The sequence below is a fragment of the Dermochelys coriacea genome, chromosome 9, assembly GCF_009764565.3.
Source record: "Dermochelys coriacea isolate rDerCor1 chromosome 9, rDerCor1.pri.v4, whole genome shotgun sequence".
In the NCBI taxonomy this organism is placed as follows: Eukaryota; Metazoa; Chordata; order Testudines; family Dermochelyidae; genus Dermochelys; species Dermochelys coriacea.
In genome coordinates, this window is record NC_050076.1 from 65,139,288 (window position 1) to 65,166,418 (window position 27,131).

Sequence of the window (27,131 nt, forward strand, 5' to 3'; positions counted from 1 at the left end):
TTTGTTTAAAAATACTTTTTATTTATTGATATTTCCAGATTTATACACACATATGATCAGCAGGGCATTTGCCTTATACAAAATAAACCCATATTTCACCTCTAGTGTCTACTCACCAACTGCCCTCTGAGTAGACACAACAGGTCTGATCCTGCAAGTTGCTGAGCGACTCCTGCTCCAAATGATTTCAAGGAGTGTGAGGGCACTGGATGCCCCACAGGATCAGTCTCTAGCCTGGATTGGAAAGCATGGCTTCCTACCGCAAACATCTCTTGGCAGGGGCCACCACAAGAGCACACACATTTCTGGCAAAATTGTAGCAGATTCGTTCTTGACTTTACATGTGACTGAAGAGCAGGCTCATCTAATCCCTATTGGAATGTGTGTGGTCCCTCCCAAAAAGGGATAAGAGAAGCTGGAATGACAGCCCTGCAGACTAAAATCCAGTCACCCAGGCAGAAGCACTACAAGATCCCTGCCATACTCCCTCACACCTGTTCCTTAACCTTGAGATGAAGGAAGCACCTGTAGGCAGATAGCCATCCCAACCCAGGCACCCACCATCATTTCATGGTGAGACAGCTGAACAATCAGCAGATCTCAGCTTCTGCTGTAATAAATCTTGATGTTCTCCTCAGCTCAGTCCCAAAGCACAGTTTGCACCCAGAGTTATTTATGGGTCGATTATTTAGGTGCCCAAGTATCTGATTTATAGGCCTGGTTAATTGGTAAAATGTAAGTCATTTAAACCGCCACATACCCATTCCTGTAAATCAGGTACTTAGACATCTAAATGACTAAATTGCCATCCGTGTTTATTTATAGATGGAATAAGAGAAGCCTGCTTACAACTGGGCTAAAAATCTGGCCTAAACTCTGGGTGTATGTAATGATGCATACATCAGAACTAACTGGAAGTGTCCCCATTACAGCCATGAATTGCTATGAAAGTATACAATATGGTGCATTTTAGTGTGCGCTTATTCAGTCGCATTGGTTCCTGCTACGTACCATCCATCCCATTTCTTAGATTTGTACCTTGTCTATTTAGATTGCAAGCCCTCTAGGTCCATTTTCCGACAGGTCTGTAAAGTGCTTAGCGTGATGGCGCTATATAAATATTACTGCACACAATCAGTGTTCAAAATGAGGGGTGAAGTTGGATGCCGCTGCAAAAACCATAGTGGGCTGCAAGAGAGCTAAGCAAGTGATTTGTGTACGTGAGCTGAATGGTTTCCATCATTCCAAAACAGAAGATTGCGGAGATCCAAGAAGGTGGATGGCAACAGTTTCCAGACTCATCACATGGCAGTTTTTTAGCCAATAATGAGCCAAGAATTATCCTTGTCGGCATCTTAGGGCCACTTCAGTTGCTCAGGAGGTCATATTGACAACAGCTCCACACCAGTTACTGTAGCACAGAACAATCCTTTTCTATCCCAGCCCAAACGTGTAGCCCCATGCATTCCAGGAGTGCTACAAGAGTTGATAAGCCATTCAATTATCTAGCGGATATGCTCCAAGCAGGAGATCCCATTTATCCCCCCTTTACACCCAAATACCAAAGTCATCGTCCAGACTCCTAGACAATACCTGAACACTGATAGCGATCTTACAGAGCCCCTGGCAGTCTCAAGGATACCAATGTGCCTTACAAGCTAAATAAATATGGATTGCTTCACTCGCCCCTGCCCCCACACACACACACAAAAATGCAGCCTTCCCTGTGATAAGATATAGTAACCATTTAAAAGTGCACAGCCACCCAACATGAATTTAGGGCAGGAGATGTAGAAGGGCCTAAATAAAACTACAGGGGAATCTTGAGTCAATGTTTAGTTATCCAGCTGGAATTTCATCAGCAGACCAGGGCTGACCATATCCAAAATGTAGTGGAATTTCTGATGGCCACAAGTGCCTAGACGGTCAGTTTTGTCTCTCCTCCAAAAGATGGCATCAATAGCAGCCTAGCATCCCCTAACAGAGGGCTGGGGTGCCAGTTCAGTGCAGATGCAGAGGAAATAGAGGACCACCTACTGAACGACCAAACACTACTTCTCGGAGTGTCTGAGATATCCATGGAGGCTTCCCATCCAGATACTAACCGAAACCAGCTTACCACACCATAGTTATATTTATAGAGCAGTAGCAATCTGATAAAGCCACAGCCCAAAGCAGCAAAGCCGCAGGACACAGACCAAAATTCATTGTTTATAAGCAAGCCTTCTCCAACCCTCCCAAACATTTTCCTGTAGGCACTGGCTGCATGGGCAAGAGAACCAGCCCTGCAGTTCTCACTCCTCACCCTCACCCCCCCCCCCACACACACACACATTTCCTCCAGCATTGCAGGTACATCCCAGTCTGTTCATCTTCACTCCAATAGGGGCCAAAGGTCTCAAATCCACAGGGAATCTACACTAGGAGAAGTGGGCCAATCACTTTAAGAAGCACACTGAGTTTACTGTTCATAAGTGCTCTAGTGAGGATTCCCCCATCCACACATAGAGGCTGTCTCTCTCCTGGGATGGGTAGGGCTCTTTATCTCCTTAGCCAAAGCCAGGTATTGATAAGACATGCAGAGACTAGCACAGAGTAGACCAGAAGCTCCTTCTGACGCCAGCCAGTACATTGCTCCTCCAGAGTCCGCAGCCTCCCAGAGATTTTGTTCAACTGCAGAAAAAGCAGCCAGGTCAGTTACAAGTTACGCAGCAAATGAGGGTATAAAGGAAGCTGCCCCTAGCTTCTACCAGCAGGTGTCTCTGTAGGGTTGGTGCAACAGCACTGAGTGCCAGGGTGGGAGCTTACAGCTGCTCCAGATCTACCTCTCCTAGCAGGAGAGACTGTCCTGGTGTGGAAAGGGTCGTCATCTGGACCACACAAACACAGCAGGCAGTTGCTTAAGGAAGCAAAATGTTAGGGTCCAGCAGAGCATCAGGGCCATTTAGTGTCAGTGACTGGAGTCTGCCAGGGTCAAGCACCTTCCCATTTGCCTTAGGACAGTAAAATCCCTACAGCCAGCTCCAAGTATAGGAGCATTGGTTGTGAGAGGAGCCCACAGATACACTGCCCTTGCTGGCACCCTGATAAGAGGGAAGGCTTGGATCAATGTAAGAAAGCTAGCTGTGGAGGAGCCCACTACTGGTACCTGCTCTCATTATCCCTTAAGCAGCTTTCACAGAGAGTCCAGTTGCAAAAGTCTCCTCTCTATCTCACCTGTTTCCTCATTGCTATGATGTCAGTCACGCCCACCTCCTCCAGGGAGCTTTCTGAGGCTGGCCCTGCATCCTGGGAGCTAGGAAGAAGGAAAACAAAGAGATGCAAATGTGCAAACAGAGATCAAGAGATGCAGTCACATCAGCTCATGTATACAGCCAGGAAGAGGTGAGGAAAGGGTTACCCACACAAAAAGCACACCTGTTGGACGGGGAAAATCAAAAACACTGAGCGGGGCTGGGGGGGGGGGGGACCCACCAGATGTTATTGTGGAGATGTAGCATGTCTTTTTAACCACACCACAGCCACTTAAACCCTAACAACATGCAGCCCTCAGTTACCATCATTGTGAAATATACAGCGCATGCTGCAATGGATAGTGTTATACAGCTGTGTCTATATTGTTAGAATCCCAACATATGGGGCATAGAGAATGTGATATTTACCAGTTGGCAGTTTGCCCCCCCCCAGTCATCAAAACACAAATCAGGGCCAAGGCCTCAGCGGGCATAGGTCCATTGAAATCTATGGATCCATGCTGATTTACACCAGCAGAGGATCTGGCCCATAATGTATAAAGCTGCTGTTTTTTTTCCATTAAAAATCAAATGGTGACTGTCTGTCCCAGTGCATGAGCCATGGATCTCTGTTAAAGGAGGGTTATCTAGTTACTTTGCATGATCTCCAGCAGGGTCACTTCACTAGGCAAAGGACCTTATTGCCTTCAGGAGAAATTCTACATGAGGCCCTAAATCAAAACAAAAAACACCCACCATTCATGTTCTGTCTGCTTCTTACATCAACAGTAGCAAAGATCCCACAATCGGCACTAGTGACAGACCTGCCCATGTGAGACAGAAAAAGCTCCATCTTGCTCTCCCATAACCGCATTGATTCTGCGGGGCTACTGGGAGTAACAGCTTTGTTTCAGGAAAGTCAGCAGATAGGACTCGAGAGGACAGGCTGGGTAAAAAGGGAGCTGCCATTTTCAGAGTCAACTTTTCTAACAGTGCTCCAAACAGATTTCATTGTAATTATAAAATATGGGCCAGCCTCAGATGTCATTCCACTGACTTCAATGCTCCCAATTTACACTGTTCGAGAGGCTCTGGCCCAGAATGTGGACTATGGTATCATACATATAAGACAGATGGGAGATCTCTGTGGATTTGAATTAGTTTGCAAAGTTTGCTCTGGGGAAACCACCACAATCCAAGACAGTAAGACGAGGTTTAAGGAAATGGACGCTGATCTTCATATAACTAATACAATGACAAAAGTAAAAATAAACAAACAAACAAATAATTGTGATGCAGCAGTGTTGATGTCACCAGACATAAAATATTAACTGAAATAACCCACAATTTTTAATTTAAAAAAAAAAAAAAAAAAAAAATCATGCCAGGTCTGGGTAGTGACCATTATGGTCTAGACTGAAAATTACCTTTTTCCACTGATGCAACTTTCAAGAATGTCATCTAGCAGCAGATTTACCAAAGGCTTGTTTCTGGTTATGAACGTTGGAGCAAAATCAGTTGTCATTTTTTTACTGTGTGTGAAAATAAACTTTTCATCTATTAGAAATGGTGCATTTGGCCAAGAGAAAAAAAATAGCCAAAACTCAGTTTCAAACTAGGCTGGTTTTGTAGAGAAAACAGACTTCCAAAAACAAGCCAGGTTTGAAGAACATTAGTCAAGCAGCTTTAAATGTGTGAATGTCACTTTGTGTCTACACAATATAACTTCCATTTCCCCTGTCCTTCCTCAAAATCATTTGATTACGGAGGTCCTAGCCTGCTGACAACACAGATGTGTAAATTCCAGGGGCTACATAGCTCAGCATAATAGGATCCTGAAAGGTAATTGAAGGATGACTGAGTTATAGCCACTGGTGTTGGGAACCTACAAAGATTATAAACTCTGTAGAGAAGAGAGCTGCTGAATCTGAAACCCACATCAGAGGCTCAAGATCATGGAATCTGTCGCCAAATAGCTCTGGATTTTGACTCCTTTTCCTGCCCCAAACCCATTTAATAAAACCAACTAGGCAGTGTTAATGCAGAACCCTAGCACTCATGTAACATTAAGGCAATAACCTGAGTCATGATAATGTCACAGGAGACATTAGATAATTTGGGACAGTCAAGGGAATTATTGATGTTAGCAGAGGCAGGTGGCCAGAAGCCTAGCTCAGAGTTTCAGATAGTCCAGGCTGACTGCACAGCTAGTTTCCCCTCACCCCGTCATCATAGGCTAGCAATTAGTAAAGCAGCAAAGAGCATGAAAGGCCCCAAGAGAATATTCTTAACGGCTCTTCTCCTGCTGCGCTGCCCCCATGGGTTAAAAAGCACATCTCTGCTTCATGCCACGTTATGTCTTTGAGGAATGTGAAAAGCGACAGCACCTACACACAGTTGTGCAGATGCAGGCCTGAAGCAAGACAGATAGTCACCTGAGCTGAGCACGGTCTCGGGCAGACTTCTTAACACGGTGGAAGAGTAGGTGACCCAGGAAGTACACCATCTGGAAGATGTTCTGCAGGGAGTAGATCCTGCCATTCTGAAGGAATGGAGGGAATGGGGGTCTGGGCAGTGGGCTTGTGTCTGGCCTGCAGGGCATACACAGAATCACTCTGGTTATTCCCTTCTGGGCTGGGCTGGGCTGCAGTACCCCTCCCCCTCCCTTTGCACTGGTGTGCCAGGGAACCCAGGATTGACTTTTCTCAGTATCCTTATGATTGCACCAAGCCTTACAGTGGAACGTAGTTAGCAAGGGTACCATCTCACTTACACCCAGGCATCATGGAATGGATACTTAAATTAGCTAAAAACAAACAAACAATCAAGAATTCATGGAAGACAGGTGAGGTCCCAAAGGGCTGGAGAAGGGCAAACATAGTACCTGTCTAGTTTGTTTGTTTAAGAGGGGAACAAAGAGGACCCAGGAAATTATAGACCAATCAGCCTAACTTCGATACTTGGAAAGATACTGAACCAAATTATTAAACAATCAGTTTGTAAGCACCTAGAACACAATAGGGTAATAAGTAATGACCAACATGGATTTGTCAAGAACAAATGCCAAACCAACCTAATTGCCTTCTTTGATGGGGTTACTGCCCTAGTGAACTGGGGGTGGCGGAGTAGTAGATGTAATAGATCTTGATTTTACAAAGGCTTTTGACAGTCCCACATGACTTTCCTCATAAGCAAATTAGCAAAATGTGGTCTAGGTGAAACTACTATAAAGTGTTTCAGAGTAGCAGCCGTGTTAGTCTGTATTTGCAAAAAGAAAAGGAGTACTTGTGGCACCTTAGAGACTAACAAATTTATTAGAGCATAAGCTTTCGTGAGCTACAGCTCACTTCATCGGATGCAAGATGACTATAAAGTGGATGCTCAACTGGTTGAAAGATCTAACTCAGAGTAGTTATCAATAGTTTGCCATCAAACTGGGAAGCATCTAGTGGGGTCCATCAAGGGGTCTGGCCACTATTCAATATTTCATTAATTACTTGGATAATGAAGTGAAGAATGTGCTTATCTTCAGATTTTATAACACTATGCTGGGAGGGATTGCAAGCTCTTTGGAGGACAGGATTAGAATTCAAAATGCCCTGGACAAATTGGACAATTGGTCTGAATTCGACAAGATAAAATTCAATAGGGACAAGTGCAAAGTACTTCACTTGTGCATTTTATTTTTTCCTTCCCAACTGCAAAATGGGGAATAGCTTGCTAGGCAGTAGTACTGCTGAAAAGGATCTAGAGGCGATAGTCTGATTCACTAGGAGCCAAGAATGTGATGCAGCTGCAAAAAAGTTTAATACCATGCTTCGGGGGGGGGGAGAGGGGGGGTTTGGTGGTATTAACAGAAATATCGTATGAGAGACCGACAAAGTCATTATCCCATGCTACTCAGTCCTGAGGCCTCAGCTGGAGTATTGTGTCCAGTTTTAAGCATCACACTTTCAGAAAGATATGGGAAAACTGAAGAGAGAGGCCAGAGGAGAGCAACAAAAATGATCAAAGGTTTAGAAAAACTGACCAACTGGGCATGTTTAATTTTGAGACTAGAAGGCTGAGGGGAAACCTGCTAACACTCTTCAAATATGTTAAGGGCTGTTATAAAGAGGACAGTGATCAATTGTTCTCCATGGTCCACTGAAGATAGGACAAGTAGTAATCAGCACGGGAGATTTAGATTAGATATTAGGAAAAACTAAGTCTAAGGATAGTTGAGTACTGAAATAGGTAACCAAGGGAGGCTGTGGAACCCCCCCTCATTGGAGGTTTGTAAGAACAGGTGATGGTCTAGGTATACTTGGTCCAGTCTTGGCGCAGGCTACGGCTTAGATTATCTTTCAAGATCTTTACTTCTATCATTCTATGATAGTTTTGCTCAACCAGGATCACCAGCTCAGAGTCAATAGATTGGTGACCCATCTGCTTATACCGCTCTCACTACTGTGGTATCTGACTATTAGCTTCTGTGAATGATGTAATCAGGGACAGCCATCCTTGCATACCATGCCCTGCCAGCCCTTGGCAAAGTCAGCCTTCATAGCATTAGCAAAAGGGGAAGGAGGATTGTGTTTCCAGGAGTCAGCAGGCTAGAGTTCTATCCTTGGCTCTGCTACGGATGTGCTAGTGTAACATTGGGGCAACCTCTCTGTGCCTCAGTAAAACAGAGATGACACCTAGCTCAGGAAGGTGTTCAGAATCTTAACGTATTGCTGGTGAAGGGCTCCAGCCTTCAAAGATGGACGGTGCGAGAGAAGGCCAGCATGCTGTTAAAGATCAAGGAGGGAGATCAACATGGTTCCGAGAAACATGGCCTGTCCAGCCTGAGCTGGTCAAGGCTGACCAGGCACCAGCCACACTTTTCAGCATGACAGTAAGGCCAAGAGCTGACAAGGCCTTGAGCCCTCAGTGAGCGGAGAGCACTTCGTACGGAGGATCACACACATGAGAGGATGGATCATCTGATGCTGGGTCATCATTTAATAAGAGCAAGAACTTGCCAACATGGGCTTGGTCCCTTCCTTCCATGCCGCTGCCTGTCAATACCCTTAGATCGATGGGGATCATGCCTTCCATAGTGTGAGAGTTCTGCTGGGCCGATGGGCCATCTGAACACAATAAGAGAGAGGCTGAGCATTCAGCCTGGGAATTAGCCCCTGGCAGTTCTTACCGGTCAGGCTTCTGGCTCGTGCAACGCAAGGCCATCTGGGGGGTCTCGCTCGGACTTCTCTCCTTCCACAATCTGCCATGGTGGGTCTGTTAGAACGCACACACAAACCAGAGTATTAGTACTGACTCTGCGAGTCATTCCCCTCATTCAACTCTTCAATGATCCCACAGCATCCATTATGCTCTGCCATTGTCAGCCAGGGGTAGGAGGCAGCAGAGGGCAAAAACCCCAGTAATTCATTGGAACTGCTACAGCTCTGTTGCATCCCCACCATATCTACTGTGAAACTACAGTGCCAAGTGGGTTTTATCAAGGTAAACAAATGTGCTTTCACAGCCACGTGGGCCTGATCCCATGGTCTTCACTCCAATAAAGACCCACTGGCATCAATGGGAGTTTTGCCTTGAGTAAAGACCGTGGCAACGATTTCAATTTCATACTCTGCCACTGGGGTAACATAATAACAACCTATTTAGGCAATAGACTCCCAAGCTACTCAGTAGTTATCTTAGCCCACTTCTTATACAGTGCAACACAATATATTATGCCATAATTATGCAAGCATTCAGGCCATAAAGGCATTAATGTGACATATTGTGCTTAGATCCTGGAACAGCATATGCCAAAATGCATCTCCACACCAACCTTGCCCATGATCAGCCTTGCTCCACGAGAATACATAAAAGGACAGTCTCAATGCAAATGTCATATTCAAATGAAACCCCTTATTGAAGCTGAAAGAATTTGTATACAAGCTCGTTTGAAGTTTGTTTATTCTCTTGCATTTCATTTGGCTCAGACAGCAAAGCTAGACTGACCGGTTTATGCCTTGGTTTGATCATAGACTAGCCTCCTGCCACAGCATATGAGGAGGCTTAAAATATACGGGTGGGCGGAAACAGATGAGTTTTGCCATTCCATAGGAGCAGAAGGCCCAGTGAGCCAACCTTTCTTGGAAATATTTCCACTACCTTCAGGTTTTATGGAACAACCTTGACCTTGGGCCTGAAGTGCATATGTGACCATCCCACGCAGTGTCATCCCTTCCCAGCAGCAGCATTCCCTTATCACCCACAGTAGAGCTACATGAAATTTGGTAGCTTCTTTTCACAGCTAGCTGTGGAAGCATTTCCCTTGGTTTCAGTTCACAGCCAGGACCGGACTGGAGCCAGAAAAGTTGGAGCTGGCATTTAGATTAATGAGTGAGCTTTGAAGAGAAAGAAATTAAGCTCTACATATCCTAGCACTCCTGTAATGCTCCAGTGGGTGACGGTGCCTTAGAGAAGGCCTGGTTGGAATGTCTGGCTGACTAAAGACGCAAGATTTCTACCTGTAAGCTTTGGAGAACAAAAGACAGCTTCTTTCTTCTAGATTAGTTTTGCATTAGAGTAAAAATTTGTCTCTGGATTATTGGATACTGGATTTTTGAACACTGTTTTGATCCCAAATACTGACAAAACTAACTTCTTTTCCTGTTTGACACAGTAGGAGGGTTAAAAAGGGATCCCACCGCCCATCTGGCCTATATCTGGGACACACCTAGTGCTTAATTTGTGCCAGGGCTGAGCCCCAGCACTACTAGGCTTGGCAGTTCGTAGCTCTGGCACCTCTGGGCTTGCTGTATCTGTTAGGACTGTAAAAATTGCTTGAGCCCCAGCACCTCTTTCATTACAAATTAAGCACTGGACATACCACATGAAACAAAGTGGCACCAGAACACATTCTGCCTAGAGGAGATAACAGCAGTGGACATTAGTGCTGGGGCAAAAATAAACTGAGAGAGAACCCCTTCAAAGATCTCTTGTTCTGGACAGAACCGGAGTTCATAGGAGTCTACTACGACATGAGTCATCCTATCGAGCTATTCTGCAGAGGTGGGAGCTCTCCTTTTACACGTTGTCTGTCTTGTCACTTAAATCAGGACTTTGTCACAGGTACGCGGCACTATCAGGTGGGCTATGGGATGCAGGAGGAAGATGACATTGGGGACAATTTCACTATCCCAGGAATTTTTCCTCCGGGAGACTGCTTTGTTATGAGTGCCCAAGTCTGTTCCAGATACAGTACCGATCGCTTGCGTTTCTGGGTGCCTGTTTGGGTCGTGGTGTCCAGAAACAGGAGCTCCCCAAATCCTGTAGGCTGGGTGGAGGGGTCCTGAGGCGTATGCACAATAGAGGGGTGCTGCCTTAGCTGGTTCAACAGGAGAGGCCTTTGACTATCATCCATCATCTCTACAGAGAGGAAAGAGCGGGCAGTTAGAAACATTTGCCTATATCCCAGAACATAACAGCATCGTGTTCAGACGGGGGGGGGGGGGGGGGGAAATGATGTCAAAATCCCTGTGTTTCTATGACTACCAATACAGTACCCCACCAGAAAAAAAAAAAAAAACAAACACACAAAAAAACAAAACCAAAAACCACCCACACCGGCAGCTTTGACAGTCGTTGTCTGCAGTCTTTATCTGGTGCCTGTTCCAGGTTTTCCCATAGAAATCCATTTCAGGATTTCCTCCCCACCTCCCTCCCTCCAGTAATCACTGCAGCACTCTTCCCCTTAGCTGAAAGTGGGGCAGGCTTCAAACTACTCTCCCACAGGTACATGGAAATCCCATGTGGGAATTCTTACACCTGCATGGACCGGAAACTGAACAGAGAACAATGACAAAACTCCTCTAAGACATTCACTGCTTCAGGCAGAGTCTAACCATGCCCCTACTTAGCCTCTAAGGTCCATGAAAACAAGTAGAGCCATCTGGCACTGACGGCAGCAGTTTGAACACGCTGACTGGTGGCCAATCTCCCCAAAAGCCAGGCTCCAGAGTGGTAAGCAGAGTTTTACCTCCAAGTCTCTTTTTAAAAAACAAAAAAACAAAAACAAAAAAAAACCACCACACACCACGCAAAAGCATTCCTCGGACACACCACCAGCTGTGCTGAAGATAAGCCAGCCTTACTCTCAAGGCACAGAGAAGGAAAGTCACTTACGATATAGCTCCAAAGCGATTAGTACACTGCAGTTTGGGAGTTGGTGTTCAAAGAATAGGGGCCCTGGGTCCTTGTTTACCTGGCATCCCAAGGAGGAGACTCTACCAAGGGGTGGAGGGGGGAAGATCCGGATAATACAGATTGTAGCTCCACCTCCCCCAAGCAGGGACTCCAAGATATTAGCCAGCTTGAGTGGCACCAAGAGGATCTTGGATCTTTCCCTCCTCCCCTCTATAGCTCGCTGATGAGTGCATGCACACTCATTAACCATGGCTGAACACCACCCACCTCAAGCCCTCTGCCCTGTGGCTGCACAATCAGCGCAATTCATCCCAAACGTTTTTGCTCCCACATCTGCAAACCTGCCTGTCAGCAGCTGCACAAGCACTGCCAAAACCAGCCTCACCGTGGCCCTGCTTTAACCCTCATTCATATCTCTGGCACTTCCTCTTGGCTAATTAAGTCTCTCTTGGGTCCTTGCTGTCTAGGGCCCAGAATGTAGCGGCAGGACTACTCTGCTGCCCCAGAAAGCTACACTGCTCCCGCCTCCATCACTATCTCTAGCTTCATATCCACTTCCAGACCTAATCCACAATTTCCCACATGGTTTTCAAAGTTCTCCATAGACTCATGCTGCTCCAGCTAACCTGCCATACTGCACAGCTACCTCCTTCTGCCTCTTCACTCTGGATCTTCTCTCCACACTTGGAAAGTGTAATCTCTCCTCCCTCATCTCTCTGGAGCCCATTTCCTCCCTGCCATTGGGCCCTTTCACACCTTTACTAGGGTGTGATGAACATCACTTCCCACTCACTTTCCCCATCATTCTAACACTCCTCCCTACACCTCCCTCATGCTACAGGAAGACAGATCTTTTGCCTCTTCGCCACTCCAGCTCCTGCTTCCCCCCTCCCCAGCAGCAGCCGATGCAATTCTCCAAAACAAACCCTCTGTCCCCACTCTCAGTGCAAAGTGTGTTGGGATTGGCCAATGGGGGATGCTACACAGAGTCCATTGCATTTGATGCTCTGTGCTAGTCCACGTCCAGTCAGAGCCGGTCCATTCCATCACCTGCCAGCGACAGCCTATCAGGGATGTGCATCCGGAAGGAAGGACGAAGCTCCTCAGCTTTTCTCTCCTTTTCCAGTGGGTTGGACTCATGCACCACCTGCAGCCTGCTGGGCACCTGCATGCGCTGATTGATGGCCTCCATGAAGCTCAGGTCGCATGGGGCTCGGTTCCCCTCCAGGCCCCGAAATGGCCACATCATCATTTCATTCCCAGCCTCATTTTGGCAGCCTGTGAGGTCACACAATTAAAATAAAAAAGCCAGCACGGCACTGAAAGAAAGCTATCAACACCAAACACTCTCACATCCTGCCATGGTGGGCACAATTTAAGAAGCAAATGTAACAATAATCCCCAACTCTCATACAGGGCCTTTCATTGGCAGATCTCAAAGTATTTTACAAGGGTGCCCATCTGTGAAATGGGGGATGATACTGGGGAAACTGAGGCACAGAGCAGTGCAGTGAGTTGCCCAAGGTCACCCAGCAGGCCAATAGCAGAGGTAATCAATTAAAAAAAAAAAAAAAAAAAACCCCCACACACCACGGACACTGTTTTTAAAACCAAACAACAGCACACCCTAAGAATTAGCTGGTGGGAGGAGACAAAAAGATTCTGATAATGATTAAAAATGGAAAATTCCTGTAGAAGGGGAAAACCATGTTCTCTCTCACATTTCTCCACATGCAAAGAGCATGCCATCTACATTCAGCAGTAAGAAAGTAGTAAATTGTCCATAAGAAAGAGCACAGTATACATGGTACAGCCAGGCAAAATTTTTCCACCAAAAAGGTTTTGTTTTTTTGTGGGAAAACTGGGTTTTCAATTCAACTCAGAATTTTAATTTTATTTTTTTTATATGAAAAGAGTGTTCTGGCCACACAAAATTTTCAAGTATTGTCAAAAACCAAACAAAAATGTTTATTTTCTTTCAGGGAAAAAGCTGAAATTTTCCCCTGGGAAATTTCAACAAAAATTAATTCCCCGCTGCCATTTTCAGAGCAATTTTCTGGAAAAAAAAAAAAAAAGGGCTTGTTTTCTGAGCAGCCCTAGTGTGCCTTTAAGAAAATGGTCACATCCTCTGAGAATCATAGAAGATTAGGGTTGGAAGAGACCTCAGGAGGTCATCTAGTCCAACCCGCTGCTCAAAGCGCCAACCCCAACTGGATCATATCAGCCAGGCCTTGAAAACCTCCAAGGATGGAGATACCACCTCCTTAGGTAATCCATCCCAGTACTTCACCACCCTTCTAGTGAATCAGTTCACCCCCAGTATCCAACCTTGACCTCCCACACTGCAACTTGAGACCAATGCTCCTTGTTCTGTTGTCTGCTACCACTGAGAACAGCCGAGCGCCATCCTCTTTCGGACTCCCCTTCAGTTAGTTGAAGGCTGCTATCAAATCCCCCCCTCACTCTTTTCTCTGCAGACTAAATAAGTTCCCAGTTCCCTCAGCCTCTCCTCATAAATGAAGAGGGGCTTTTCAAAACTTAAAAGTTATAGTACACAGCAAACATAGCCTTGGTCTACACTAGGAGTTGAGGTCGAATTTAGCATTGTTAAACCGATTTAACCCTGCACCCATCCACACGACGAAGCCCTTTTTTCGACTTAAAGGGCTCTTAAAATCGATTTCTTTACTCCATCTCCGACAAGGGGATTAGCGCTGAAATTGGCCTTGCCGGGTCGAATTTGGGGTATTGTGGACACAATTAGACGGTATTGGCCTCTGGGAGCTATCCCAGAGCGCTCCATTGTGACCGCTCTGGACAGTGCTCTCAACTCAGATGCACTGGCCAGGTAGACACAAAAAGACCCGCGAACTTTTGAATTTCAGCTTCCTGTTTGGCCAGCATGGCAAGCTGCAGGTGACCATGCAAAGCTCATCAGCAGAGGTGACCATGATGGAGTCCTAGAATCACAAAAGAGCTCCACAATGGACCGAACGGGAGATACAGGATCTGATTGCTGTATGGGGAGAGGAATCTGTGCTATCAGAACTATGTTACAGTTTTCGAAATGCCAAAACATGTCAAAATCTCCCAGGGCAGGAAGGACAGAGGCCATAACAGGGACCTGAAGCAGTGCCGCATGAAATTTAAGGAGCTGAGGCAAGCCTACCAGAAAACCAGAGAGGCGAACGGCCGCTCCAGGTCAGAGCCCAAAACATGCTGCTTCTATGATGAGCTGCATGCCATTTTAGGGGGTTCAGCCACCACTACCCCAGCCGTGTTGTTTGACTCCTTCAATGGAGATGGATGCAACATGGAAGTAGGTTTTGGGGACAAGGAAGATGGCTCACAGCAAACAAGCAGAGAAACCGGTTTTCCCATCAGCCAGGAACTTTTTCTCACCCTGGACCTGGAGCCAGTACCCTCCCGAATCCACCCAAGGCTGCCTCCCGGACCCGCCAGGCTGAGAAGGGACCTCTGGTGAGTGTACCTTTTAAAATACTATACATGGTTTAAAAGCAAGCATGTTTAATGATTAATTTGCCCTGGCATTCGCGGCTCTCCTGTATGTACTCCCAAAGCTTTTGCAAAAAGGTTTGAGGAGGGCAGCCTTATTCCATCCACCATGGTAGGACTCTTTACTACTCCAGGCCAGTAGCACGTACTCGGGAATCATTGTAGAACAAGCATTGCAGTGTATGTTGGCTGGCGTTCAAACAACATCTATTCTTTATCTCTCTGTGTTATCCTCAGGAGAGTGATATAATTCATGGTCACCTGGTTGAAATAGGGTGCTTTTCTTAAGGGGACATTCAGAGGTGCCCGTTCCTGCTGGGCTGTTTGCCTGTGGCTGAATAGAAATGTTTCCTGCTGTTAGCCACAGGGAGGGGGAAGGATGGAGGTGCTAGCCACGCACTGGGGAGATGCAAATTGCGACCTTGGAACGAAAGCACATGTGCTATGTATGTAATGTTAACAGCAAGGTTTACTGTGAAAGAGTATACCCATTGTTCTATAAAATGTGTCCTTTTAAATACCACTATCCCTTTTTTTCCTCCTCCACCAGCTGCATGTGTTTCAAGGATTACAAGATCTTCTCCTTCCCAGAGACTAGCAATGATCGGAAGGCGGGGGGGGGGGAGGGGAGGAGGGGAAAAAAAAAAAAAAAAAAAAAAAACCACACCACACCACAAAACCACGCACAGGTGATGAAATGTTCTGAGCTCATGCTGTCCTCCCACACTGAGAGCACAGACGAATGCATGGAGGCAGACAATGTCAGAGTGCAGGAAAGCACAAAATGACTGGGAGGAGAGGTGGCAGGCTGAAGAGAGGGCTGAAGCTGAAAGGTGGCAGCAGCGTGATGAGAAGAGGCAGGATTCAGTGCTGAGGCTGCTGGAGGATCAAACTAATATGCTCCACGTATGGTTGAGCTGCAGGAAAGGCAGCAGGAGCACAGACCACTGCTACAGCCCCTGTGTAACCCACCACCCTCCTCCCCAAGTTCCATAGCCTCCTCACCCAGACACCCAAGAACGCGGTGGGGGGGCCTCCGTCCATCCAGCCACTCCACCCCAGAGGATTGCCCAAGCAACAGAAGGCTGGCATTCAATAAGTTTTAAAGTGCTGTGTGGCCTTGTCCTTCCCTCCTCCACCACCCCTCCTGGGCTACCTTGGTAGTTATCCCCCTATTTATGTGATGAATTAGTAAAGAATGCATGAATGTGAAGCAACAATGATTTTATTGCCTCTGCAAGTGGTGATCAAAGGAAGAGTGGTTAGCTTATAGCAAAGGAGAGGGGTTTCATCAAGGAGAAAAACAGAACTTTCACACTGTAGCCTGGCCAGTCATGAAACTGGTTTTCAAAGCTTCTCTGATGCACACCGTGCCCTCCTGTGCTCTAACCACCCTGGTATCTGGCTGTGCATAGCCAATTTGCCTCAACCTCCCACCCCACCATAAACATCTCCCCGTTTCTCTCACAGATATTGTGGAGCGCACAGCAAGCAGTAATAACAGTGGGAATATTGGTTTCGCTGAGGTCTAACCGAGTCAGTACACTGCACCAGCGTGCTTTTAAATGTCCAAATGCACATTCTACCACCTTTCTGCACTTGCTCAGCCTGTAGTTGAACAGCTCCTGACTACTCTCCAGGCTGCCTATGTATGGCTTCATGAGCCATGGCATTAAGGGGTAGGCTGGGTCCCCAAGGATAGCTATAGGCATTTCAACATCCCCAACAGTTATTTTCTGGTCTGGGAAGAAAGTCCTTTCCTGCAGCTTTTGAAACAGACCAGCGTTCCTGAAGATGGGTGCGTCACGTACCTTTCCCGGCCATCCCACCATTGATATTGGTGAAACGCCCCTTGTGATCCACCAGTGCTTGCAGCACTATTGAAAAGTATCCCTTGCGGTTTACGTACTTGCCAGCTTGGTGCTCTGGTGCCAAGATAGGGATATGGGTTCCATCTATGGCCCCACCACAGTTAGGGAATCCCATTGCAGCAAAGCCATCCACTATGACCTGCACATTTCCCAGGGTCACTACCCTTGATATCAGCAGATCTTTGATGGTTTTGGCTACTTGAATCACAGCAGCCTCCACAGTAGATTTGCCCACTCCAAATTGATTCCCGACTGACCGGTAGCTGTCTGGCGTTGCAAGCTTCCACAGGGCTATTGCCACTTGCTTCTCAACTGTGAGGGCTGCTCTCATCTTGGTATTCTTGCACCTCAGGGCAGGGGAAAGCAAGTCACAAAGTTCCATGAAAGTGCTCTTACGCATGCGAAAGTTTTGCAGCCACTGGGAATCGTCCCAGACCTGCAACATTATGCGGTCCCACCAGTCTGTGCTTGTTTCTCGAGCCCAGAATTGGCGATCCACCACATGAACCTGCCCCATTAGCACCATGATGCCCACATTGCCAGGGCCCGTGCTTTGAGAGAAGTCTGTGTCCATGTTCTCATCACTCTCGTCACCACACTGATGTCGCCTACTTGCCCGGTTTCACTTTACCAGGTTATGGTGCTGCATATACTGCGTGTGGTGTTCAATGTGCTCCTAATTGCCAAAGTGATCTGAGCGGGCTCCATGCTTGCCGTGGTATGGCGTCTGCACAGAAAAAAAAAAGATGTGGAACGATTGTCTGCCGTTGCCCTGACGGAGGGAGGGGCGACTGACGACATGGCTTACAGGGAATTAAAATCAACAAAGGGGGTGGCTTTGCGAGAAACAGAATGGCCCCCTCAAGGATAGAACTCAAAACTGGGTTTAGCAGGCCATTGATTTCATGGAGGGAGAGAAAATGAATACAAAACAAATCTGGTCTATTTCTTGTTTTGATCCACTTTATCTATCTTTATACATCTTGCTGGCAGCAGATTGTGCAGTACGACCACTAGCCATCGTCATCTCCTGGGTGCTTGGCAGGAGATGGTGCAGTATGACTGCTGGCCATCATCTTCTGCTGGCTGCAGATTAAAAGATTGAGTCCTACCAGCAGTGCACTATCGCCACGAAACTAAACTTAAAAGGGAAATGACTTGGCTGAATCACTCCCATGTTTGCCCATGTGCGCCTGACCTCATCGAGGTTGGTTAAAAGAACACCCAGGACTATGTTGACAATGGCTACCAGTCATACTGCACTGTCTGCTGCCAAAAGACAATAAACTGCTGCTGTGTAGCAATGCAATACCATGTCTGCCAGCGCCCAGGAGACATATGGTGACAGTTAGCTGAGCGGGCTCCATGCTTGCCGTGGTATGGCGTCTGCACAGGTAACAAGAAAAAAAAAAAAAAAAAAAAAAAAAAAGGCATAAAATGATTGTCTGCCCTTGCTTTCATGGAAGGAGGGAGGGAAGGGGGCCTGACGATATGTACCCAGAACCACCTGTGACAATGTTTTAGCCCCATCGGGCACTGGGATTTCTACCCAGAATTCAAATGGGCAGTGGAGACTGCAGAAATTGTGCGATTGCTACCCACAGTGCAACGCTCTGGAAGTAGACGGTTGCCTCGGTACTGTGGACACACTCCGCCAACTACATGCACTTAGAGCATTTGTGTGGGGACACACAATCGACGGTATAAAAATGCTTTCTACAAAACCAACTTCTATAAATTCAACCTAATTTCGTAGTGTAGGCATACCCCATAGTTGTAGCAGTTTTATTGTTTAAAAAGCTATGAGAGAGGAGCTAGGCAGCGTTTTTCAAACTATGGGTCAGGACCCCAAAGTGGATCACTACCCTGTTTTAATGGTGTTGCCAGGGCTGGTGTTAGACTCCCTGGGGCCCAGTGCCAAAGCCAAAGCCCCACCACCCAGGGCCAAAGCCCAAGCTCAGGTTACAGGCCCCCTGCCTGGGGCTGAAGCCCTTAAGCTTCAGCTTTGGCCCCCCTGCCCAGGGCAGCAGGGCTTAGGCTTTGGTCCCCACTCCTGGGGCTGTGTAGTAATTTTTGTTGTCAGAAGGCGGTCACGGTGCAATGAAGTTTAAGAACCCCTGAGCTAGAGGGAAGGCTTTGGTGGGTGAGAGAGTAAATTCCATGTGTTCCAAGGCACCCAGACAAAAGCACAATCCCCTATGAAGATGTGCAACAGCGAACTTCCTAACAGGTGGGTTGTGTCTGAGCTGAGATCCTTGTTAGGACAAATGTCAAGGAGATGATCCCAAAAGTAGCCAGTGCCTTGCACAGTGGGGTGATGAATGCAGGTTGTCCCTAGGAACTTCTGTGACAAATATGCTTAACAAACAACAACAGAGGAAAAAAAAAAAGTCTATGGGCCCTGCCCCAAAAAGTAACAAAAAAAAGATGAAAAGCAAGAGGGGAGCAGTTCTGGTAAAGGTGTGTATGAATACCAACCCAGGAAGGATTCAAGAAACATTTCGCCAGCCAAGAGAATTTTGCTGTGTATTTATTTTAAAACAGCTCAATTCCTTTTCCCTAGAGAAAATCAAATCATCATCAGATAGGTACTGGGGCTCTAGCCACAGCCCCCACCCCCCAGCAGCTGCTCTTTTGAAGCTAGAAACCTCGCAGAACAAGCCACACTAGCTGGGCACAGCAGGAAGTCAGGCAGAGAGAGGTGCTCTCCATGGGGCTGCAAGAGGGTGAGAATAAATGCTGAGGAGAAAAGCACCCGAGTACCGCTCCCAGCTCTGCCACTGACTCGCTAAGCGACCTTGGTTAAGTCAGTCTCCCCACACCTCCATTCCCCCATCTGCACTAGGGAGATCACACCAAATTCATTCAAGTTTGTGGTGCAGTCAGCTCTCTCCAGGGTGGGAGTGGAGGGGAAGCACAAAGATGATTTGGGCTCCCCATCTCACACAGCCACAGGGGAGGCAGCCTAGCTAAGCTGATAGAGCACTAGGTTGGGACTCAGGAGAACTGGGGTCTATTCCCAGCTCTGCCTGAGAGGCCTTCAGCAAGTCACTTCCCCGCTCTGTGCCTCAGTTTCCCCTCTGTAATATGGGGATAATGACACTGGCCCCTCCTCCCCCTTTGTTAAGCTCTTTGGATGTAAAGCACTGTATAAGAGCCAGGTGTCGGAGAAGGCATTAATGGCAAAAGAGGATTTTAGCAGGGAAGAAAACATGCAGCATGGCTTGTCCCAAAAGCCTCCCCCAGCTTTTGTTCTCTTTATAGGTTCGGCAGCAGCAGGGAGAGGGAAGGACTGAGAAGCAGGCCAGCAGCGAGGCTATTTCCATCCGGGGGATGGGGGTAGGGAGGAGACAAAGGAGATTGAGAATCCAATCAGAGCCACATCTCAGACCAATCCCTCTTCTCAGTCATCCTGGCTACCTCCCACTCCACACCTCCAACCACACACCCTGTCCCCACTAGCCGGTCCCCTGCTAGATCAGGATTTCCATAACAAAGGCTGCAGTTCCCCAGGGAGCCCAGCAGGGGCGCCATGCAGCTCAGAACCTCAGAGAGGAGAAGGACCACCTAAAGGATGGCAAAGGGAGCGGAGGCACCAAAAGGGAGAGGATGTCAGAGGAGGAAGCTTCAGGAACACAAATGAATGCACTGGGGCCCAGCCTTGTTAATGGCAGTACACCCCCAGGTCTATTTTTAGTAGCATTGACTTGATTTTCTGCCCAGTCACCCACTCGCTTCTCCTCTGAATCCACCATGGTGCCAAAGCCTTTGGCTCTGTGTGGGGTCTGAGATGCACAAGCTCCTCCCCACCCTGTCCTGACACCCACAGAGGTGTCAGGGCAATGGATGGCACTGCACCACCCTGCAGAGATGCCAACTTCTCCTTTCAGAGTAGCAGCCGTGTTAGTCTGTATTCTAAGGTGCCACAAGTACTCCTTTTCTTTTTTGCAACTTCTCCTTGCGACGGTCCCCTGCGATCCCTTCACCCTCACAGGCTGGGCAGACAGCCCCCAAAACCAACATGCAGGTAGCACAATCAGAGAGTCCAGAGGCTTGGCTCACCAGATGTTCCTGGGGGTTTGCTCGGCCCAAGGCTGGCCTCAGACAGGAGGGATGCATGGTCCCCTATGGCTGAGTAAAGGGGCTCTGCTGAGCCAACCATGGGAGTTTCAAATAGTTATCATCTGGCTGCAGGGGCTGGTCACTTTAAAAATGTGTTTAGTGGGTCATTAAATCTAACTGGAAAAATACATCAGCCAGACAGCCTGCTGCTGCGAAGGGGAAAAGGGCCATATCCTGGCCCATACACCCAGTGCCTTTGTACCACTCGGATGGTCCAAAGAGCACAGGGTTGTTGGGGATTGCCCTGATGTTGGGGGAATCCCAGGGTGCTGTAAAGCCCTGGTACCCAGTTCTATGTGCCGCATTCCTTTGCAAACATAGGGGACACCCTGGGTGGGCTGGGATAGCATGGAGCCAGAGTACAATGCGCTGCAGCCATTGTCAGCTGGCAGAGGAGACTAAATGGCTTCATGCAGAGCCGCCCTCATGCTGCTCTAAGTCATACTGGTGGCTGATTCAGCCCCCAGGGCGGAGGCTCAACAGAGCCAACAGGGACCTTAGAGCCACTCCCCATCTTGACCCTCACTCAAGGTTCTGCACTGAGCACAGCTTGACCAGGCCCAGAGACCTGGCCCAAAGACTCTATTGCAGGAGACTTTCAAAGCCATCAGAGGGCAAGTTTTTATTATTTGCACTATGGTTGCACCTGGAGGCCCCCTCCCGCCCCAAAAATCAAGAATCAGGGCACCTTTGCAGTAGGTGCTGTACAAATAGTATAACAAGCAATCCCTGCCCCAGAGCTCACAATCAGGGTTATGAGAGAGCACAGCAGGTTAAAGAAAGAGGAGTGGGTGCGGTGGAAGGACCAGGTGACTGCGAAGCAACCCATTTCCATCATGATCAGCAGTCTCCCTTTACCACCTGCCTCAGTCAGGCAGTTCTCTCTTCATTAATCAAGTCAAATCTTTACTTAAGTTTTTTTTTTTAAATTGACATCAACTGTTAGAATCTCCTGCTTTCAAGTGTATGCTCAAGGGAGCTGCGTCCCCTCAGGTCTGTTCCACAGCATCAAAGTGGAGGCGTCTCCTGACAAGTATCAGTTCAATGGCATCCTCAACTGAGTTGTTCCTTGGAGCCCCATTAGAAGAGAAGAGAAGAATGGCCATATGGGTCAGACCAAAGGTCCAGCTAGCCCAGTATCCGGTCTTCCGACAGTGGCCAATGCCAGGTGTCCCAGAGGGAATGAACAGAACAGGCAATTGAGTGATTCATCCCTGGTCATCCAATCCCAGCTTCTGGTAGTCAGAGGCTAAGGAGACCAGAGCCTGTGATGATGTCCCTGACCATGTTGGCTAATAGTCATAGATAGCCCTATCCTCTGTGAACTGAGCCAGTTTTTTGAACCAGTTATACTTTTGGCCTTCACAGCATCCCCTGGCAACAAGTTCCACAGGTTGACTGTGCACTGGGTGAAGAAATACTTCCTTACGTTTGTTTTAAACCTGCTGCCTATTAGTGTCACTGGTTGACCCCTGGTTCTGGTGTTATGTGAAGGGGTAAACATTTACTTTCTTCACCCCATTGATGATTTTATAGACTCTGTCATATTCTCCCCTCCCACCTTAGTCGTCTCTTTTCCAAGCTGAGAAGTCCCAATCCTTTTAATCTCTCCCTGTGGAAGCTGTTCCTAATGTGCCTAATCATTTTTGTTGCCCTTCTCTGTACCTTTTCCAATTCTAATATCTTATTTGATATGGGATGACCGGACCTGCACACAGTGTGGGCATTCCATGGATTTATATAGTGGCATCAGGGCACTCCAGAAAAGCAGCTGCTGAACTTTATGCATATGATTAAGTCCATTCATAGATTGTTATGCCGGAGTCAGAACAGATAAATGATCCTTGTTGGCCTAACAAAGGCCAACAGAGAGTCACTGTACCAAAGACCTTACAATATTACACAAGATGGGGGGGAAACTGAGGCATGGTGAGGGGAAGTGACATGCCCAAGATAATCCAGCAAACTAGTGGCAGAGACAGGAATAGAAGCCACATTTTAGGAGTCCCAGTCCACTAAACCGTTTTTTTTTTTTAATCTGCTGTATTGAATCAGGGCCCGAATGCAGATGCTAAAGCAGTGACAGGCACTTCTAAAAACCTGTTACAAGCTATAACAGCACGTACCCCACACTGCTATCCCAGAACAGTCTGCAGAGCACATCCTTAAACTAGCTCTGTCCTCTCATCCATCCCAGACCCCCAAATCCTGAAAAAATAGAGGTATCTTGCAGCGAGCCTTGGAGATCAGTAGATCTAGGCCAGGGGTGGGCGAACTACAGCCCACACAGGCTGGATTTGGCCCATCAGGGCTTTGGATCTGGCCCACGGGATTACCAACCCCGTGGTGCTGCAGGGCTAAGGCAGGCTCCCTGCCAGACCTAGCCCCGCACCACTCCTGGAAGCGGCTGGCACCATGTACCCATGGCCCCTGAGGGAGAGGGGGTATAGAGGGCTCCATGTGCTGCCCTTGCCTGCAGGCACCGTCCCCCGCAGCTCCCGTTGGTCAGGAACAGGGAACCACATTTAATGGGAGCTTTGGGGGAAGGTACCCGCAGGCAAGGGCAGCACACGGAGCCCTCTGCCCCCCCCATCCCCTAGGGGCCGCAGGGACATTGTGCCAGCCACTTCTGGGAGTGGCATGGGGCCAGGGCAGGCAGGGAGACTGCCTTAGCCCTGCTGCGCGCCACTGCCACCCTGGACTGGCTCAAGGTAAGCAGCACCATGCCGAAGCCCAAACCCTGAACCCTTCTGCACCCCAGCCACACCCTGCACCCCTCCTACCCTCAACCTCCTGCCCTGAGCCCCCTGCAGCCCTCCTGCCCCCCAACTGTGAGTCCCCAGTACACTCTATACCCCAACTCCTTGCCCTGAGCCCCTTCCTGCATACCAAACCCTCTCCCGCACCCCAACCCCCTGCCCCAGCCGTACATTCATGGCCCTGGATGCCATTTCCTCACTCAAATGTGGCCCTCAGGCCAAAACGTTGGCCCACCCCTGATTTAGGCCCTGGTAGACCAAGAGACAAAGTAAATGCCAGAGTCAATGAACCCTCACAGAAAGGCCCTTTCTCCAAACCCTAGCTCACTGATAACAACTGTAGTGTATGCAATCTATGGTCTTTTCCTTCAGGTTTTTGCTGTGTTATAAAGCAATGTGGGTCATTAGAAAATCGACATTAAAAGAAGCTATGCTCAATTCGTGCACAGCAGAAGATCTGTTCGTTTTCTAATCACCAATGGAAATATCACAGCTTCTAAAGAGCTCAGGGACCAGAGGGGAATGAGGACGTAGGCCCCAAGGAGAGTCAGACTATTAAGACTAAAAATTCAGCTGTCAAAATACATGAGAAAGAAGCGCTCAAGCAGATGGATTTCCTTCTTTAAAAAAAAAAAAAAAGAAAAAAAAACAAGCACCACATAAACACCTTTCTTCAGGGCTTTTTTTGCAGCAGCATAGCGAGCCCATCACATCAGTAGAACAGGAGTGGTTTTTGGGCCAATTCTCTGCATTTTAAGCATCAAAAGTCAGAGAGAGTTTCTGACTCAGCCAACCCTTCCTGGGGGGGGCACTCAGGAGCCCCTTGTCTGGAGGGAACCACCTGGCCTTACTGCATGAAAAGCTTCGCCAGGTAATGTGACCCCACAAGTGCTGGATGGGGGTTTAAATGTGTATTAAGGACCCTGTGGAATATCTGCCCTTCTCCTCTGAAGACATAAGGTCTAATCCTGTTCAAGTCACACATAGAAGCGACTTCTTTGGCCTCAACTTTGTCAATCTTACTGTAAAGAGAGGACCGGAACACTAGGCAACACCCATTGCTGGAATGTAGGGTGCTGCAGAGCAAGGGCGAAGGGGCACTGGCAGAGCTGTATGGAGAGCCCAGGGATGAATCAGAGGTGCTGAAGGTTTGGGACTGAGATGGATAGGCAGAGCAAGTGGGTGGGCGGGACCGGAATGGCAGGGAGGGCTGAGGTACATGAATGGAGCTATGAGTGCCTAGTAGGGGGACAGCAGGAGGCACTGACTGAAGATTTAGGCTAGAGGTGCATTGGCAGAGCTGGGGGACAAGAAGCGCTGGAGGAGCATTTCAGATTCCCCCCCCACACACACACACACAGCTTTGACCCAAACACTGACTTTATTAGGCACTAGCAAGGGGACAGTGCATTGCTAACAAATCCATTCTTTGGATCAGATGTTAAAATCAAGCTCACTTCGGGCTCCCTGTACTTGGAGGGTGTCATGTGCTTTACACAGAGAGTAAAGGATGACCAGCATTTTGTGCTTAGTCTCATTAAACTCTCCATGAACTGTGGCAGTTGGGTAGGAGCTATTGTGGATTGCTTAACAGGCCACGTTCTGAGCCAGCGGGGGTAGAAGTAACTCTCCTGACATATGCCTACACCAGATTGGAAATTTGATCCAGTGACTGCTATGTTTGCCTGCACAGTGACTGCATTCCCACAGGTAACCCGTCCCCGCAGAAAGCACTCCAGGACACCTCAAGTAGCAGAGGTGTTATCGGAAACAAGTGCATTGTCCTGCTTAATGAATCAAGCTCTGCCCTTGATGCCAAAGGCTTCCGGCGGCAGCCTGGCTTGCAGCATGGCATCGGGCCAAGGAAGGAAAAGCAGGTGGGCTCCATGTGCCAGGAGGCGAGCAACATATACAGCAATAGCAGGGGAGGCAGAGTAGAGAATGAGCTCTACTGACATCCACAAGAGGGGGCCTTGTAATATCACAAGCAGCAAGAGCTGAGCTCCAACCATGAGGAACAGGAGGGCTGGCTTTGCCCTGTTAGGCTGGTATATGTATCACATACTCTTCAGTGTGTGCGATTACATATGCCAGCCTAATACAAATCAGAGAGGAAAACCCCCACTTCCAAAAAGAGAACTCGTTTAATTTTCCCTACAGAAAACAACAATGAAGCCCTAGCTGGGAGGGAAACAGCCCAAGGTAAATTGCACCAGGCTTATCGTGAAATCAAGAGGCAGAACTCCAGTCAGGAGAGAGATTTGTTTCCAGCTCACCTTAGGCAGCTGCCAATCGCCCCTGCCCCAAGATAAACAATCATTCCTCCCCAGTCCTGATCCTGTCCCTGGAACATAGGGAAGCTCTGTAAGCACACTTCTCCCTGCAAGTCACAGGCATACATACCTGCCAGGGTAAAGTCAAGAAAGCTAAGCCAGGAGCCTTATGTCTTTGTCAGGCCGCAGCTAGGAAGAGAGAGAAACTGGAATCGTTCGTGTAGTTAGTCCAGGCAACTCCAGAGTGAATTGCTCCAGAAAGGAAACTAAAACTTTACTATGTTGTGCACCCTTTCCAAAGCCACAAACCCACCATCCCCCTTTGCTCTAGCCAACTTTGTTCCCCTTTCAGCTGACTAGCTTCATGGTACTTTTGTGTTATTTCCAGTTTGTTAATGAAACTTACTAACCTGTAAACAACTCTTCTTCCGGTCCCTTGCAATCAGCTGGATAGTGATGTCAACCCCAGAAGTCCTGATCCCTCCCATTTTGGCAGTTTAGGCTCCAGGAAAGCTGTGGGATTGGCTGAATGATACAGCTGTCCTTCACTCTTTTAAAGAGACAGAAGGGCCGGTTAATGAGACATGGCAGGTGGCTAATTAGCACCTGTCTTCTTGTCTGTGGGAGTTAGAAATCCACTTACCTTGTTACGCACACAATATGTTCGGCATTTTCCCTCAAGCCTCCTGTCTGGAGAGTTTCATCCAGCACTAGTCTCTGACATGGCAAACAGGTAACTCTTCGTGGCTGTGTGACGCTTTGTTTTTCTACATGACTTTGCTTCTGAGGACCTCCAAGCATTTTACAAACACTAATGACTTCAACCTGTCAGGGAGAGATAAGTGGCTACCATCTGGCAGACTTGGTGATGTGACTGGTCTAGGATCATTTCACCAAGGCAGAGCCAGGAATAGAAGTAAAATCCTCAAGCTTTAACCACTAGACTTTTCTCCCTCTCATAAGGGCCCTAAGATAATGCTCTTCTGCCATTCCCAGGAGACTGCTTTCAATTCTTTGTAAGGAAGTTACTAGTTGTACTGCCATAGTGTTTAAAAGCTCCAGTCCTGGACCAGGCCTCCATTGTTCTGTGTACAGTATCCTGCACAGAGAGCTTCCGATCTAAGTATTAGTGTGAACACAGGATTGTGAAAAATTCCTCTGCTCCAACTGTGT

The 27,131-nt window shown here is 47.8% G+C and overlaps 1 protein-coding gene across 4 annotated transcripts; it reads right to left on the bottom strand.

Annotated features, from left to right (window-relative positions):
- On the bottom strand, positions 1-26,517 carry LOC119861107 (fetal and adult testis-expressed transcript protein homolog). Of its 4 annotated transcripts, none has more exons than XM_038415639.2 (7): positions 26,369-26,517; positions 12,468-12,695; positions 10,477-10,640; positions 8,410-8,495; positions 5,669-5,824; positions 3,217-3,295; positions 1-2,673 (listed from the first exon to the last, which is right to left on the bottom strand). In XM_038415639.2, the coding sequence occupies exons 2-7, from the start codon at positions 12,667-12,669 to the stop codon at positions 2,542-2,544; spliced, it is 819 nt and encodes a 272-aa protein (XP_038271567.1). In that variant the 5' UTR covers positions 12,670-12,695; positions 26,369-26,517; the 3' UTR covers positions 1-2,541. The 4 variants fall into 4 exon arrangements, with proteins under 4 accessions (XP_038271567.1, XP_043348210.1, XP_043348211.1 ...); XM_043492275.1 differs by lacking the exon at positions 26,369-26,517 and adding an exon at positions 26,089-26,310; XM_043492276.1 differs by lacking the exon at positions 5,669-5,824.
- Positions 26,518-27,131: the final 614 nt, after the last annotated feature.

What these genes read in the sequence shown, in the direction of transcription:
- LOC119861107 (XM_038415639.2), bottom strand. Translation starts at nt 12,669, where the DNA reads ATGATGATGTGGCCATTTCGGGGCCTGGAGGGGAACCGAGCCCCATGC. An exon ending in ACGAGCCAGAAGCCTGACCG is followed by an intron (nt 5,825 to 8,409) that starts GTAAGAACTGCC and finishes TATGCCCTGCAG; the next exon opens with GCCAGACACAAGCCCACTGC. An exon ending in CGAGACCGTGCTCAGCTCAG is followed by an intron (nt 3,296 to 5,668) that starts GTGACTATCTGT and finishes CCTTCTTCCTAG; the next exon opens with CTCCCAGGATGCAGGGCCAG.